The following is a 14,770-nucleotide window of genomic DNA, read 5'->3' as shown; positions in this document are numbered from 1 at the left end:
AAGTTTGACAGCAAGATAAAAAAACAAATTTTTGTTTTTGTGTGTGTTTTTTTCACAAATTAAGCAAGAAATATTGGAAACGGTGTTAACAAGCATAAATGGCAAACTATTATGTCAAAATTGTTTGGATTCTATCGGTGTGAATTTTATGTGATTTGGACACAATGGATAAATCAGCCTGCATGATTATTATGATTATGTTTGTGGTTATTTACTGTATGTATTCTACAGTATGTATTATCAATAATGTGTTGTTTGAGGTTAAATAACAAAAAATATAGCAAACCCATGTGCTGGCTGTGACTTTTTAGTGATTCAGTGAGAAAGTAGGTGCAGATTAGAGTTTTGTTGTATAAAAAAAAACTTTAAATTACCAAAAAATATTGAAAATCATAAGAAACAAACAAAAAAAAAACCTTCAGTTTACAGCATCACAAGCCTCCTCTACCAGCTTTTCGTTTCACTTTTTAGAGAAAGACAATCACCTACAAGACCAGCATTCATCTAGTAAAGTATTTATTTTTATTATTAACAATCTCCTGAGAATGTTAGCCATCTAGTATAGGTGGTATTTTTACATTTTTAGTACTACTTTGATTTCTAAGTTACCTATACTACTTTTATGTACTACTTTTGATTAAGTTCCTCCTTCCATGCCTCCAGATCCATTGATGGTATACTGGTGCATGACAGGAAGTGTTCAGGGTACATTCCTATAATGAAAGGATCAGCGGGAACCTCTGTCAGACCACTGTTGTCACACAAGACTCGCGACAGTGAGTGTCTCTGTAGCTCTTGTCTCTGCTGCTGGGAAAACACCCCTGGCTTTTCCCACCAGAATCTGAAACACATACAGTACAGTACATCTAGACATTGATTGACACATCATTTTGTGAATGTAAAAAAGCATTATCGAATTCTTTGTTCAAGTAAAAATTCAATTAAATGTCTCTATATATTGCTGTATAAAGAAAATGGCATATTTTTTTCCCTGCATTTTTATCGATCTATAATAGTGCTATAATAGTGCTCTTCACCCTTTACTACCTCCTTTTTCTTTTTCATTATTATTTGATAAGGCTTTTACAATAAAATACAATTTACTGCTTTCAATAACGATAGACTAAACAAGTTACCTGTCACCTTCTCTAAGCATCTTCATCTGTTTTCCGATCAAGCATGCAAATAGAGGGCCTGTCCTGGTGCCAGACATTGAATCCTCTACCAGACCTGCCAGCCACACATCAATATTATCAGGATGCCCATACAGATCCATTATCTTTTCCACCAAAGCACTGTCATGTATCAGACTCTTCAGATCTGCTATGCTTTGCACTCTGTCATATCCACAAAATAACCTCCAGTCATTGTAACCTAAAATGAATTTTAAGGAGACAATATTATATATTCGCCCTTAAGTGTTGCTCGAAGCATGTCTGTGCCGTTACTGTCATTTATCTAACAATGTATATTGTAATTTACAATGTGTCGTCCTTCTATTGGCAGTGCAGTCACCTGGCAGCCCATGATCACGTCCTCTTTGGAGGTTAAGAGCTGCCAGATCGAGTGCCTCAGGAATAGTGAGCACCATGAGTTTCTCCGTCAGCTCCTCATTCATCAGATGATTTTGGTTTTGTCTGGCAGCTGGTTGGCTTATGAGACCTCGTAATACTGGATCCAATCCTCCTGTTGGGAGAGATCAGAGGCATTTAATACTTTGCATATTACGCAAACCTATAAAAAAAAGATACGTTTATATATACACTACCGTTCAAAAGTTTTAGAACGCGCCTCTAATCTGAGGTGCTGTTAATTGGTCATTTTTCAGGCTGATAACTCTAAATGAACTTCTCTTCTGCGGCAGAGGTAGGTTTTGGTCTCGCCTTCCTGGGATGGCCTTCATTAGAGCTAGTTTCATTGACGGATTTTGCAAATGCACTTGACAATACTGTTCTTGCAAGAACGATTACAGAAAGGCTGACCTCTATGTCTTCAAATAACAACTAACTGTTGTTTTTTTGTTGTTACGTAATTACCTAATCCCATATGTGTTATTTTATAGTTTTGAAATCCCCAGTATTGTTGTAGAATGTAGAAAATAAATCACTAAACCAAAAAAAAAAAAGAAATTTGCAAGTGAATTTTGCATTTTTGAATGGTAGTGTGTATATATATAAATTGCCTGTCTTATGAGTAAGGCTGTGAAGTCTGATAATTAGTAAAGTCTGATAATTTGAAGTAAGAGTAAGGCTGTGAAGTCTGATAATTAGTAAAGTCTGATAATTTGAAGTAAAATATATTAAAATCAGAAGAAAAATATCTTAACATTTACCATTTGCTAATATTTGACTTGCTTTCTACCCAATTTTACTAGTTATTTTATTCTGTGCCTATCAAACCCATGATTATATAAAAAAAATCTTTTAATGTTTATTGTTTAACTACTGTAGCAAAACCTCACATACAGTACCATTGTTTATTTTTTTGTTCAAATTACAGTATATGGGTAAGTGTTTTTTGTACTGAGTACTTTAAAAGTAAAACAAAAATGTAAAAAGTTCAAATGAAACTTTTCTTGTTAAGTTTAAGTGCAAGTACAAAAATGTATTAATTTTTTAAAATTCCAATTCACTAATTTTCTGGACAGCGTGCCAATCCATAACAGGGCGCGCGTGCACACACTACGGGCAATTTGGGAATGCAAATTAGCCTAATCTGCATATCTTTAAACTGTGGGATAAAACTGGAGTACCCAGAGAAAATACACCAAGCATGGGAAGAACATGCAAACTCCACACATACAGCAGTGGGAATCGAACCTGGGCCCTGGAGGTGCAAGGTGACAGTGCAAACCTTAAGCCACTATGCCACTCTCCGCCTAGAACTGTACCTTCTAAGTATGGCATGGTAGCCTGAGGAGGTTTATGTTGCCTCACTGGTCTGTTCATTCTTAAATTGCAGTATTTGTTAGCACACTCCTTTCTAAATGTCTACCAATTTAATCCTCTGCAGTATATTGGGTAACCTTTTAGCGTTCTAACTGGAAATATTAATAATACTCACATTCACTTTTTAATAGTACTTTTGTGTTTCCAGAAGTCTGGAAAGTACCTTTAAGAAAAATGTGTCTGCTTCTTATAATGAACCTGTGAGTTACATACAATACTTCTTTTAAATAGTCTACTAGGATTTGAGGATTGCCTGCATACAGCATAAGCATGTGAACAATCACATTGCAACATTAATTTAACATTAATATTTAATAGTACAGCCTTCTGCATTATCTGTATGAATGGTATCAACATGATAATGAAGGCAGAGAGAGTTTCTGTTTTCATTTTCTGCTCTTTCTTTGAAGTAGATATGACTTTCTGAAATTTATACTGACAATGAGCTACACTGAAGAATCAACCAGCAAAGCAAAGCAAATATGTACTGTACCTTCTCTGATTATTCTCCAAGGACTGAAAAAGGCTTGATGCAGTTTTAAAGAGGGAAAGTGCTCATGCTCCTGGAAGCTCTCGTTTACTCTCCTGATGTATGTGGAGATAGTGGCATGTCCGAAGCGGAATGCGGCGGTAGCAAATACATTGGAGATGGAAGGATTTATGGTATCATTATAACCCTCATAAGGTCCAATGATTTGATCAAATGCTTCTTTTCCTATGATTTTTGGAATATAATCCCTCATGGTGATGATCTGTAAAAGACAGTACACAGCCTTAGATTCATATCTAAGTTTTATTTTGAGGAAGGTGAGGAAAAGTGATAATACACCTTAACTGATAAAACCTAAGTCTTCCTGGGTTTAAAAATGTGCAGGTGTTCCAAGTGATATGAGAATAAAAAAATTAAAATAAAAAAAACGCTTGTAATTCCAGATGGCCTTATGGTGATACTTTTGGGTAGTTCAGGTCTAGGTTTGTTTACATAACACTACTATCACTATCTAGGACGCCGTATATGTGCTCAACTGGAAATCTGTGTGTAAGATGGCAATTTGAGACATGCTGAAGTGTGAGATTAGATAAGATTGTGTGTTTCTTAACCACCAAAAATCAGCTTGCCTTATCACACTTTATTTAAATGAACTTAAAAAAAGAAAGAAGGGAAAAGAAAATAGCCTACAGAATCCTTGCTGTAGATGTCTTAGAGGACTTTTGTTACAGAGATTTTCATCAGTGTCTTTTTAGCAGCCGGATTGCATACTGTACAGTATAGTGACTGTTCATGAAGCTATAATGTAACCTCCTCACTATCAGACACCGGAAACCATTTTTTATTGCATTTTTGTGAAGTCAGTCCCACTGGGACTTTGTTAAAACAGTGCACACACTGCTTGATGCAACTCATCTACTTCTGTCACATAGCACTTCAGAGTCTCTTTCTCTACTACTTTAATTTAAGGGGCATGAGCTGCATTCAACCTTATAGATCTTTTTGTGGGCAATGAAATGTTTCTTTGATCTAGCACAGACTGCTCAAAGAGGACAGACATGAGTTTTGTGGCTGACAGCCTTTAATCCATAAATTTATTCTTTTCTGAGTGTGGTAAATCAAGTTTCTGTTTGCCGGTGAAAGCTGGTTGTGATGTTAGATGTAGACTAATATCTAATATCTGTCAATGGCTTAACAACAAGCAATTTGGATTGGCCAGTTCATTATGTCATGAGGCCTCCTTACTGGTATAGCAATAATGATGTTGGATAAAACTATTACACACACATATAAATGTAGATAGGCAGCTGCACTCATGATTACATTTTTTAAAAAGTGTTTCAAGTTTGTACAGTAGTGCCAGCTGGATTCTTGTAGTTCAGGCTATAACCCTTTTACTCATCCCCAAAGTGGTGTCATTGTTATCTGTCATTTTGTATAATCTGCTTAGACCATATATTTTTTGTTTTCTCCAGCAAATGGAGGATGTTAGTGTGAACAATTCACCTCACTCATCCTGAATCACAGCTTTTTCAATCACTGCTGATGACGTGATGAACGTGGCAGCAAAGCCAGCTGAATTAGCTTAATTCGGTATTAGAGATCAAATGTAATGGGGATTTTACTTTGTAAAATCAGCTGATATGACTATCACTGATACAGTATGCTGCATTAACCTACTCAACTAGTCGACAAACATTCTAATTCCATGGTCTTTCCAAATTCTTATTTTGTTTTACATTGTAAAACAATGCTGAAGTCATCCAAAATATCCAATAATCTCCTTTGAACAGTTGATACTGAGATGTGTCTGCTACTTAGGCTCTGTCAAGACTTCATAACGGCTCTAATCTGAGGTGCTGATAATGATGATTTTAAGTCTGGTAACTCTAAATGAACTTCCCTTCAGCAGAGGTAGGTTTTGGGGAGCCTTCCTGGGATGGTCTTCATGAGTGACAGTTTCATCATGGTGCTTGAAAGGTTTTGCAAATACACTTGACAATACTGTTCTTGCAAGAACTGTTCCAGAACAGCTAAACATTATACCTAAAAATAACAACTGACTGTTTTGTTGTTGTTTTTGTTAGTTGATTACCTTATTCCATGTGTTTTATAATTTAAATAAATAAATAAATTGTTCTATAATGTAGAAAATAATCTGGTATTTTGAATAATTTGCCTTAACACAAATATAAAACCAAAAATACAATTTAAGCAAATATTCGATTGTGGATGCCTAACAAATTAACTATTAAAGTGATGTCTTTTTATTACTGAAAGAAAGGGCTAGTGCTTAGCTCCACTAGTCCATTTATATCAGCTTCCCCCTGTTATTTGCACTCCAAAGCATTAGAAATTCTGAACTGGTCCAAATGGAACAATACATTCAGAAAGAGAAAATAGCTTTGGCATCCATTATGAAAATGATTTTTGCTAATTATACGGTAGTTAATTTTCATGGGTACTGTTAATAATACATATAAAAGAATCAGCACACTGGCAGGATAAAAGCAGCATATTGCAGTTTCAGTATGTGTTACAGAGCATGTGAGCACTGATCTATGTTGAAATCTCTAGAGTAGGATTTGAAGCTGCAAAACCAAAGATGGAACTTTTCCTCCTACACTGCTCTCAATAAAGCTGGCCAACTGTCTAGATTTTTTTTTTTTTAGTTTTTACTATATTCATCTATCAGCTTGTGTATAATTTTAGGTATAAATGAGTCTTTGCTTCTACTGTAAGTGATTATCAAACTGAAAATTCTCACTTGGAAGGAAGGCATGATGCCATACCCTTATGCACATTTAGTAGGAAGGTTTGTTAATCATGCTTAATGTTTGAGTGATCTGGCTAATGTTAATGCACATTTTGCCCACTTCTTATTTCCATAAAGCTGAGGTGTGTACTTTTTCGCAGTTCAGAGAATTGGACTCAAATATGCAGAGCTTCATCATCAGTAATCACCCGTTAGAGGTCAAGTTTGTGAAGCATATGTAATTTATGGAATGTATTTTCCATAAATTTATTTGAGAAGTCATGTTTCATTGCAGTCATTGTTCAACTTCAGCAGTGAGATAATCTTTATTTAATTACACCCCAGGGCTTTTTCAGTTACGGGCAATAGTGCTTAAACTTTATCCTGATCTTAAATGATTACTCAATCAACGTTAAATTGATATTAATGTTTGTGTTTTCTGGTGATTTCTTCTAAAATGAATGTTTTGTGAGAGTTCCAGCTTTGCCATACGAACTGGAAGTTTCTCCCCACACATGGCACAATGGCCATGATGCAGAGATGATCGATTGTCTCCAAACACCAGTCAAGCTGTTTGTTCCTCTAATACGAGTCGAAGAAAGTGCTGTAGATTTCTCATACCTGATGCAATGCTCCGATGATTTTCCGGCTCTCCTGATAGATTGTCTTGGAGCTCCAGTGGGTGTTCAGTTCTTTCAATCGTGTGGCAATGCGATTGTGCTCCCTCACCCAGAGCGTGTGAAGAGCAATCAGAGGCAGAATCTCGTTCACCCTGCTATCTCCAGCAAGGAAACACTCGAGGCGTTTTTTCGGGCCTGTACCTGGCTCTTGGAAGCATGCAGACGTGGGGTTATTGACAAACGGCAGGTAAGCACGACCTTCGGTATCGGTGTGTTCACTGTTAACTGCGAGCAAGCCCTCAGAGCTCGAGGCGTTCCTGAGCATCCTCTCTAATTCTACAGAGTGTCCGTAGACGGTAGATGCGTCGAGGAAGGAAGTTATTAAATTCATCTGCTGTCTCTGCAGCATCTGTTGTGGGTGCAGAGTGTGTGGCGGGCCATTTACGCAGGCTGGTGCAGAGCGGAAAAATGGAAGACAGCTCTTACTTCCAAACAGTTTATCATGCAGAGGAATCTGTGACACGCACAAACATAAATACAAGGACACAGAGAGTACATTATGTCTCATTCTCTTTGTCTTCTTTATAAACAGGGAACCATGTTAGCCCTTAAGCCCTTAAAACACTGCCTCATCTAATTGTTCATGATCGTACAGAGTGAATTAAATTGACATTAAAACTGTATGTTGTAAGTTGTAATTTTTACAGTATGATATCCGCACTTGGTAAATGAGCCAGTTAAATTATTGTATCTTCAGCACACCATTAGAATATTTATAATTTGGCATTTGAATTTGAAAAATGGTTTCGCATAGGTTATAATAGGATTCAGTTGTAGTGTACCTTGACCAGAAATGAATAAATGAAATGCGCATCACAGCAGGAGTGTTGTGAAGTTGTAAAATTAGAGCATTGTGTTACAGTATGTTGACACTTTCAGTTTTTTAAATTAAAAATTTTCCTAAATCTTTTCATTTATTCATCCAAAATGTTTAATCCTCTCTGGTTTTTAGAGCTGAGCTGATTCTGTAAATGAGCCCCCAAACTATTGCTAAGTTAGCATAGCTCCAGTCTGGAGTTGGTTCAGGGCCATTTTCAGTCAGAAATTACTGGCCAGTCACATTCGTTTCATTTCACTCTATAGTTTGTTTGCTCTGAAGTTGTTCTCTGGAACACAGCTTGCCCGTTCCTAAAATAGCTCTGCTGCTCAGGGGCAATTCTCATGGCTGCACGCTAGCACGCTGAAGATGTGCTTGGTTTTGATCTGTACAGCGTGCTCAGAGAAACACATCTAAAGCTGGTTATGATGTTTGTTTGTTTTTTGCATCCTGCATAGCTGCATCTTTAAAAATTAGTCAACATAGACTAAATTATATGTTTCGAGCCGTGCCAAGGATTTACAGCTTGTGTTTTCTGGAGCATTTGGAAGGCAGGTTCTTGAGACCAGCAGGAGATTTACATCCTACTGTGCTTTTCACTACCATATGTACTGTATCCGCAATGTGTTTTTATTTGTTTCTTATTGATCATTTATCCTGATGCATATCATAATATGGGTATTTAAAGTGTGGTGTGTGTTCAAGGTCAGTACAAATGCAAATACATTTCACCGTTCTGTGTATCTATTGTGCTCCCCCATCTGGCTGGGAATACTGAGATTAGTTACAAAACAACACTGTGGTGTGATTTCTAACTGTATTTTTATGAGCAGTCATTGCCCCGAAGGAGTCTGAAACATATGCCTGTGCAAAGAGAGTCACCCTAGCAACTTACTATTTTCAACAGCGTTTGTGGTTTGACAGAGATAAAGAAGCAATCAATGAGATATACACTTTTTAAATTTACACACACACACACACACACACACACCAGTTATCCTGTAAATAAGCACGTTTAAAATGACCTTCGCTGAATTGAGCCATATGCATTTATATTTTACAGTAAGAGGCTGGTCATATCAAAATCAAAAACATTATTCTATTGTTTAAGACATTGAAATGATAAGGTTGTGTCTGACAATTCTATGGAAAAAAGTAAACCTTATCAGATAGATTTGTTAATGAATCATTCATGTTGTAGTCACTTATCTTTTATACCACTCTATCATGTATTCAGAGTCGCGGGGGGCTTGGAGCCTATCCCAGGAGACATAGGGCACGAGGTGGGGTACACCCTGGACAGGGTGCCAATCCATCACAGGGCACACACACATGCACCCACTCATTCACACACTACGGGCACTTTGGGAATGCCAATTAGCCTAATCTGCATGTCTGTGGACTGTGGGAAGAAACCGGAGTACCTGGAGGAAACCCACCAAGCACGGGGAGAACATGCAAATGTTTTAGTCTCATTCCACAAATGTTTGCAATAATATCCCGACTATTTGAAATTTTTAGCTCTAATACATCCTACATTAAGTCCAAATTGGCAATATTTACAGCTTTGACCTTTTTTTTTTTCAGTTATTGAAGTTAGGATTATAGCTATTAGATTCAACTGATCACTTATATTGATTAATGACAACAGTACTACAAAAATATTTGTAGCAGCTCTGATAACAGGGGACTGTGATTTTAACCACTGTAACAAAATCCCCAGTTACAGTTCACAGAGCATTTTGATAACCAATGCTCCAAACAACCCTAGGTTTTGACAGGTTGCTGCTGGATTTGTCATACTAACAAGGTCTTTTTTGAAAATACTTTATTCAAAGCATCTTGTGGTATTTTTGCTCGTCTGATTTCTGACATTTGTGTGTGGCCGTTACCTGAATCGGAAAGCAAGGATTGGAATTTCCACACGTGTGCAGGCAGTTGATTCCCTCCAAAAAGGCAGCTTTGCTTGTGCTTTGAGGGGTGAAGGAGATGTCATGGTCTATATACTGACCCCAGTCCACCAGCATCTGGGTATACGCCTCATCCTTTAAGCAGCACTGGCTGGAGATTTGCATAATTTTGTTGCTGACTTCCCGAACCTTAAAATATGATTGATGTGATGTTTAAATCAGAAAAGACTAATGTGATTAACGTGCTTAGGTACAAAAATAAAAAATGCTGTAGTAATTTTTAGTGTTGTTTTCCTAGCCTCTTTCCTCAGCTGACAGGCCCCTGCCCAGATCCAAATAAATAATTCTCCTCATCTCATACATTTTAATGTGGGCACTAAGTCTTCCATTTACTAAAGAGATGACCAACAAAGGCCACTCTGATATTTTTTAGAGGCCGAAACACTGCAGATGTATTACTGTGAGGGTGATTGAATAGGTTTAAAAACAAAAGTCTTAAAAATGTTCAACCAAAAAGCTTTGATTTTATCGTTATAACATATATTCATATTACTTCAAACCTCACTTAACAATTAAAAAATGCAGCGTATTTCACTTCCCGAGTGATCCCTTTTAAAGATATTTCCAGATTTGTTTATTAGTAACATAACGTCCTATTTACACTTTATCTTACAAACCTACTGTATATACTGTAGTGCACGTTCTGCATAAGGTTCAAGATCTCTGAGTTCTAAGTAAATCTATTTCTGTTTCTATTTACAGTATTTATGATTATCTTGATGATTACCATGAAGATGGGAGTATAAACTTTTGCTGTGTAATCTGTCTGGCAGGAAATGTAATAAAATGGACCCAACGGGATATATTTTTCGGAAAAAAAAAAAAAAAAAGAAAATAGAGTTTCCAGGGTGAACCTCGAGGGGACACATTATACTAAATTGATTGCAAACGCCAGGTGGCAAATGTGATAAAACATCTGGGGTGAAAACTTTAAGGATGCAGTGTCAGAAAATCCAGAATTGAGTAAAATACTGTTCATAATTGGGTGCACAAATAATTACAAGGACCTAACGTAATTACAAACAATTATAGTAAATTATCAACTCTTTTTTTATTGCAATGTGATATTTTTAAACTTCTTAAAACCTCATGCTCCTGTTTGTCATGGTTCTTTTTCATTATTAATGAGCATGAATCTGTGTGGCTTACAGGGGGAAGATGGAAGCCGTTGTACTGGTGCCCAATGCCCCAGCCTTTCGGTTGGCTTTCTCCATCCTCGTACTCTGCTGGGAGCCATCTGGCCAAGACCGTACTGGCTGCTCCCCAAAGAGGTTTATTTCTGAATAACAAAGTGGTTGCTTTAGAAAAGTTTCATGACATGTGACAACACAATTTTTACACAACGTGCTGCAAAGGGTGACAATGTCATTCATGTAATATTTATATTTAATCAGACTTGAATAAATTTCTACTTTAAATGTTTACATAATGCCATTTAAACCTTTTCTTTTTTGTAAAAGCAATTCAATATTTACAATTAGAAGTCTACATCTTCATTTATGGACAGTATTATCATGTTTTGGGGATGTAACAAGTAAATAATAATAAGAAAAGTAATTATTTTATTTGTAGAACACATTTGAGCTTTTATAGAATTGGCAATTACTGTATAATCATGCATACAGTACAAGTAAGTGATCGAGGCTGGACCACTGTACCGTATTTAATAAGCCTAGATTTTAAATAATGTTTTGTAAGCTCAGGATAAACCCTATAATGTCACACAGCAAAGGAGCAGCTTTAAATATTGATACGATGCATCTCTGTGTGCTGGACACATTTGGTGCAGTAATACAAGATTCGCACTCAGCTTAGGGTTTTGCTTTAGTTGGTCTCACATTCACACTACAAATAGAATACCCTCTATCTGCTGCACAATCCCTGACCTATCCTATCTGTCATGGCTCATCTTATCAACTTGGCCTTGTTGCTTCAGCAAAATGCCAGGGTCTGGTTAGCATGAGAGCAAGCACAGGGCTGATTAATATGGTTTCAAAACAGCCTGGGAGATGGGCATTTTGCAGTGTGTTATGGATGAATTATTAAGAGAGTCGCTACCTGTTATTGCACACTCCAGAGATGGTGCGGTATTTCTCCGAATCTCCTCCTGTGGGACAGCTGGTTGACTGTCCGGGTGAAGGACATCCAGATAGATTTGCTATCAGCTCCACTTCATCCAGGGAAAAGAGATCTAAAAAAATCAAGCTAGTTAATTGACTCATTTAAATTCTATTTCTTTTGGGTAAACAGTCCTTTTTGTTTAACCAACATGCATTACTGGGATTAAGGTATCTCCTTAAAAACTAAATAGTCAATCTCAGATTTCAATCATGCTAAATGCATCTAGTAGAACAGATACACAAAGTAATAATTTTAGAATGGTCAAATTCTTGGACTGCATCAAGCACCAAAGACAATTAAGGAAATTTGAAATTACTGGGGTTGGCACAGGGGATTAGTGGTAAACACAGAGCTTACGTTCGATTTCCGCCTCTGTGTGCATGAAGTTTACCGGTTCTCCCAGTGCTTGGTTGATTTCATTTGCAATAGAGAAAACCAATTATAGACTAACCAGAAAAATGGAAAAAAAGTTATGTTCTTATGAGTCCAGATTGACCCTATTTTATAGTGATGGGCAAGTCAGGGTTAAGAAAAACAGCACATGAAGTCATGCACAGTGCCCACGGTACCAGCCTCTGAAGTCAGCTGATGACCTGAATGTACTGAATGATCAGGTTATCACATTTTTCCTCCTTGAAGGTACAGGCATATTCCAGGATTCAAAGTGTTAAAGTGTGGTTCTGGGAGAATGCAGACTTATATTCAGACATAATTTTGCCACTGCACAGTGCACTGAAATCAATGGCAATCAATGAAATCTTGAAGTGTGCAACTTTTTTTCTTTCTTTTTTTGCCCAGGCAGTGTTTGTTATGCTAGTAATCCTTTCTTAACAGCACTGATGTGATGTGTGTACATGGCAGACACACTAAGCATTCTAGGTATAACAGGAAACACATAAATCTAGAGGGTATTTAACAATGAAAATACCTAATTATTGTTATTTATTAAATATTTATAGAGGAGTCTCCAGTGTAAGTGTTGTGTAATGGTCTGTACATCATGCGATTCTCCATATTTGTGCCTTTTATTACAGAATGTTTCTTTTCTATGACATTTGTGTTTTGTAGGACTGGTATTTGGACATTTGTTTCCAGAGGCTATTTTGTTCATCTTATCTCAGTTAAATTATGTCATTTGTATTTTTTTCACCTTGTTTAGTTAAATTTGTCTGTCTATTTATAGTATAGGCATTTTTTCATTCTCTGTCTTGTGTCTGATATTTTGACTGTTGCCTATAGATTTTAGCCCAGTCGTAGTTTTCATATAATATTTAAAATTCATGTTTTGATTTCATATTTTGTCATTCTTTCCTTCTTCATACTCCATATCCTGTGTAGGGCCATTGGAAGCTGATCCTATGCAACTCAAGGATCAAAGAATGCGACTTCCTGGATGCACAGGTTCATACTGTACACCCAGTTACAATATACACTATGGGTACTTTGGAAATCAAAACAGCATACAACAAATGTCTTTAGACTGAAAGAAAGAAATGGAAGTAACCTCGGGGAAATCCACAAAAGATGGGGAGAACCTTTTAATTCCACTAAACCCTCAGGGGTGAGGCTACAAAATATAGCATAACATAATCTGCAGTAATGATCACCAACCTGGAGATCTGCCTTCCTACTGAAATTCTTTTCAGTCCTAATCCAACATTCCTGCCCCAGATAATCAGTCCTCTTGAGTACCCAGAGCAGGTCTGTAGGAAGACAGAGCTCCAGGATCAGGAAATGGCAGTACCACAGGGAGAATTCAGTTCATATGGGATACATTATAAAGATTTATTTTCAGATCTATTTATCTATTCTACAGTATGATATCCTATATACTTTAGTGTGTGTGTGTGTGTGTGTATATATATATATATATATATATATATATATATATATACACATACACACACACACTAAAGTATATAGGATATCATACTGTATTATACTGTAGGATACTGACAGGTAAATCTCAATAAATAAATAGGACAAGGCTTTTTGAGCAAAACTTTCCTACAGTATTAATGAATGTGTAATTTTAAATGTCTTGACACAGTGTCTTACCTGAAATAGAAACAGATCTTTTCTGCCTCCTACTTTCCCTTTTCTTTAGAAGAAGCAGAGCAGTTTGAAAGACCTCTGCTGCTCTTGTTATTTCATAACTTCCTGCAGCTGCTTGCCTGGAGAATGCATACATCTGCATGTAGGATGGCTGAGAGTGATTTCTGCTATTCAGAAAAAAGGCACTGTAAATCTGTTTATTTAATTATTTTTAGACAAAGTCATCATTAACAATTTGTGCAAAGAAAACCGTTTTATTTACCCTTTTGCAGTCTGATGTAATGCACTGTTGACCATCTGATGACTCTCTTGTATTGTGGATATTAGCAAAGTTTTAAACATGATTTGTTTTTCTAAAAAAATTAAAAAACATGGCACTTATGTCTTAGAGGACGTATCCTGTAAATTTAACGTTCACACTACAGCCCAACACCACCGGGCTACCACTGCCCCCACACATACAAATAAAGAATGGCTCAGATATCATAACTTAGATAATATGATACACAAAGTATAATTAGTATAAACTGTACACTACTATGGCAACATTGTAGCCTGTTAACACTGTTAACATCTTGCATCTCTACAGTAGGTCCTGGGGTCAGGGTCTGTGTGCATGGAGTTTGCATGCTGCCACCATGCTTGGTGGGTTTCCTCCAAGTTCTCCGGGCTTCCTCCCACAGCCCAAAGACATGCAGATTAAGCTAACTGGTGTTCTCAAATTGCCTGCAGTGTGTAAATGTTGACCGGAGGTCCTACCATGGTCGTACAAGATGAAAATAAATACAATGGTCATCATTGGCCTCCACGGTCCCTAGTTGCATTACACACTGTAAACCCTAATGTTGTCTTTACTTATACAATCAAGTAATGTTGACTAAACATTACTTAAAATTTTGCATTTTGGAACCATCACTTAAAAATATAAGTTCAT

The 14,770-nt window shown here is 36.8% G+C and overlaps 1 protein-coding gene across 1 annotated transcript; it reads right to left on the bottom strand.

Annotated features, from left to right (window-relative positions):
- Positions 1-627: 627 nt before the first annotated feature.
- On the bottom strand, positions 628-14,133 carry tpo (thyroid peroxidase). The gene is made up of 10 exons (XM_053509799.1): positions 14,099-14,133; positions 13,840-14,003; positions 11,719-11,851; positions 10,810-10,939; positions 9,583-9,789; positions 6,815-7,327; positions 3,442-3,700; positions 1,516-1,686; positions 1,137-1,374; positions 628-841 (listed from the first exon to the last, which is right to left on the bottom strand). The coding sequence occupies exons 1-10, from the start codon at positions 14,131-14,133 to the stop codon at positions 628-630; spliced, it is 2,064 nt and encodes a 687-aa protein (XP_053365774.1).
- Between the last annotated feature and the right edge of the window lie 637 nt (positions 14,134-14,770).

Source organism: Clarias gariepinus, chromosome 13 (genome assembly GCF_024256425.1).
Source record: "Clarias gariepinus isolate MV-2021 ecotype Netherlands chromosome 13, CGAR_prim_01v2, whole genome shotgun sequence".
In the NCBI taxonomy this organism is placed as follows: Eukaryota; Metazoa; Chordata; class Actinopteri; order Siluriformes; family Clariidae; genus Clarias; species Clarias gariepinus.
The sequence above is the reverse complement of the archived record's forward strand: the minus strand, read 5'-3'. Positions and strand labels throughout refer to the sequence as shown.